The sequence below is a fragment of the Eurypyga helias genome, unplaced genomic scaffold, assembly GCF_000690775.1.
Source record: "Eurypyga helias isolate BGI_N326 unplaced genomic scaffold, ASM69077v1 scaffold36616, whole genome shotgun sequence".
Classification (NCBI taxonomy): Eukaryota; Metazoa; Chordata; class Aves; order Eurypygiformes; family Eurypygidae; genus Eurypyga; species Eurypyga helias.
Genome location: NW_010255336.1, coordinates 1 through 573, shown reverse-complemented (window position 1 = coordinate 573; position 573 = coordinate 1). Strand labels below are relative to the sequence as shown.

The window sequence follows — 573 nt, the reverse complement described above, 5'->3', positions numbered from 1 at the left end:
GCTCACGGGACACCTCTCTGCTGTTGGCTTTGGCGAGGACGGAGTAGACGCTGTTCTCGGCACGGGCACGGCCCCGGGCCTGCAGCAGAAGGGCCAAACGCTGCCCTCAGCAGAGGGGGGACATGGCCGACCCCCCCCGCCTCCCCATGCCACCCCACAGGGATGGATCCACCCTCCACACCTCACTGCGCCTCACCAAGGAGAAGCTCTGCCAGGGGCTGGGCTCGTCCCCAGGGAGCTGCCAGCAGTCACAGGATACGAGAACCCCGTGTCCCACCCCTGTAGCTTTGGGGCATCCCAGCAGGCTGCCCCCCATCTGTAGCCAGGCAGAGCGGCTGGAGGGAGGCCGGGCAGCTACCTGCATCATGGCGATCTCGTTGGTCATCAGCCCATAGCGGACCACGATGTTGCACTCGGGGATATCCAGGCCCTCCTCGGCCACGCTGGTGGAGAAGAGCAGGTTGAGGGCTCCTTTGCGGAACAGCTTGATCACATCCTGCTGCTCGTTCTGCGGGGAGAGAGGGCGATGCTCCAGCAGACGCACAGGGTGCCGAGCCCCTGGCAGCACCCCCA

The 573-nt window shown here is 66.1% G+C and overlaps 1 protein-coding gene across 1 annotated transcript in view; it reads right to left on the bottom strand.

Annotated features, from left to right (window-relative positions):
• The window catches only part of LOC104510906 (probable ATP-dependent RNA helicase DHX58), a gene marked incomplete at its 5' end in the record, with an annotated part of 2,271 nt that extends 1,763 nt beyond the window's left edge, over positions 1-508 (bottom strand). The window contains 2 exon segments of the mRNA XM_010153306.1: positions 2-79; positions 359-508. Of these exon segments, the coding sequence (XP_010151608.1) occupies positions 2-79; positions 359-508 (228 nt within the window).
• Between the last annotated feature and the right edge of the window lie 65 nt (positions 509-573).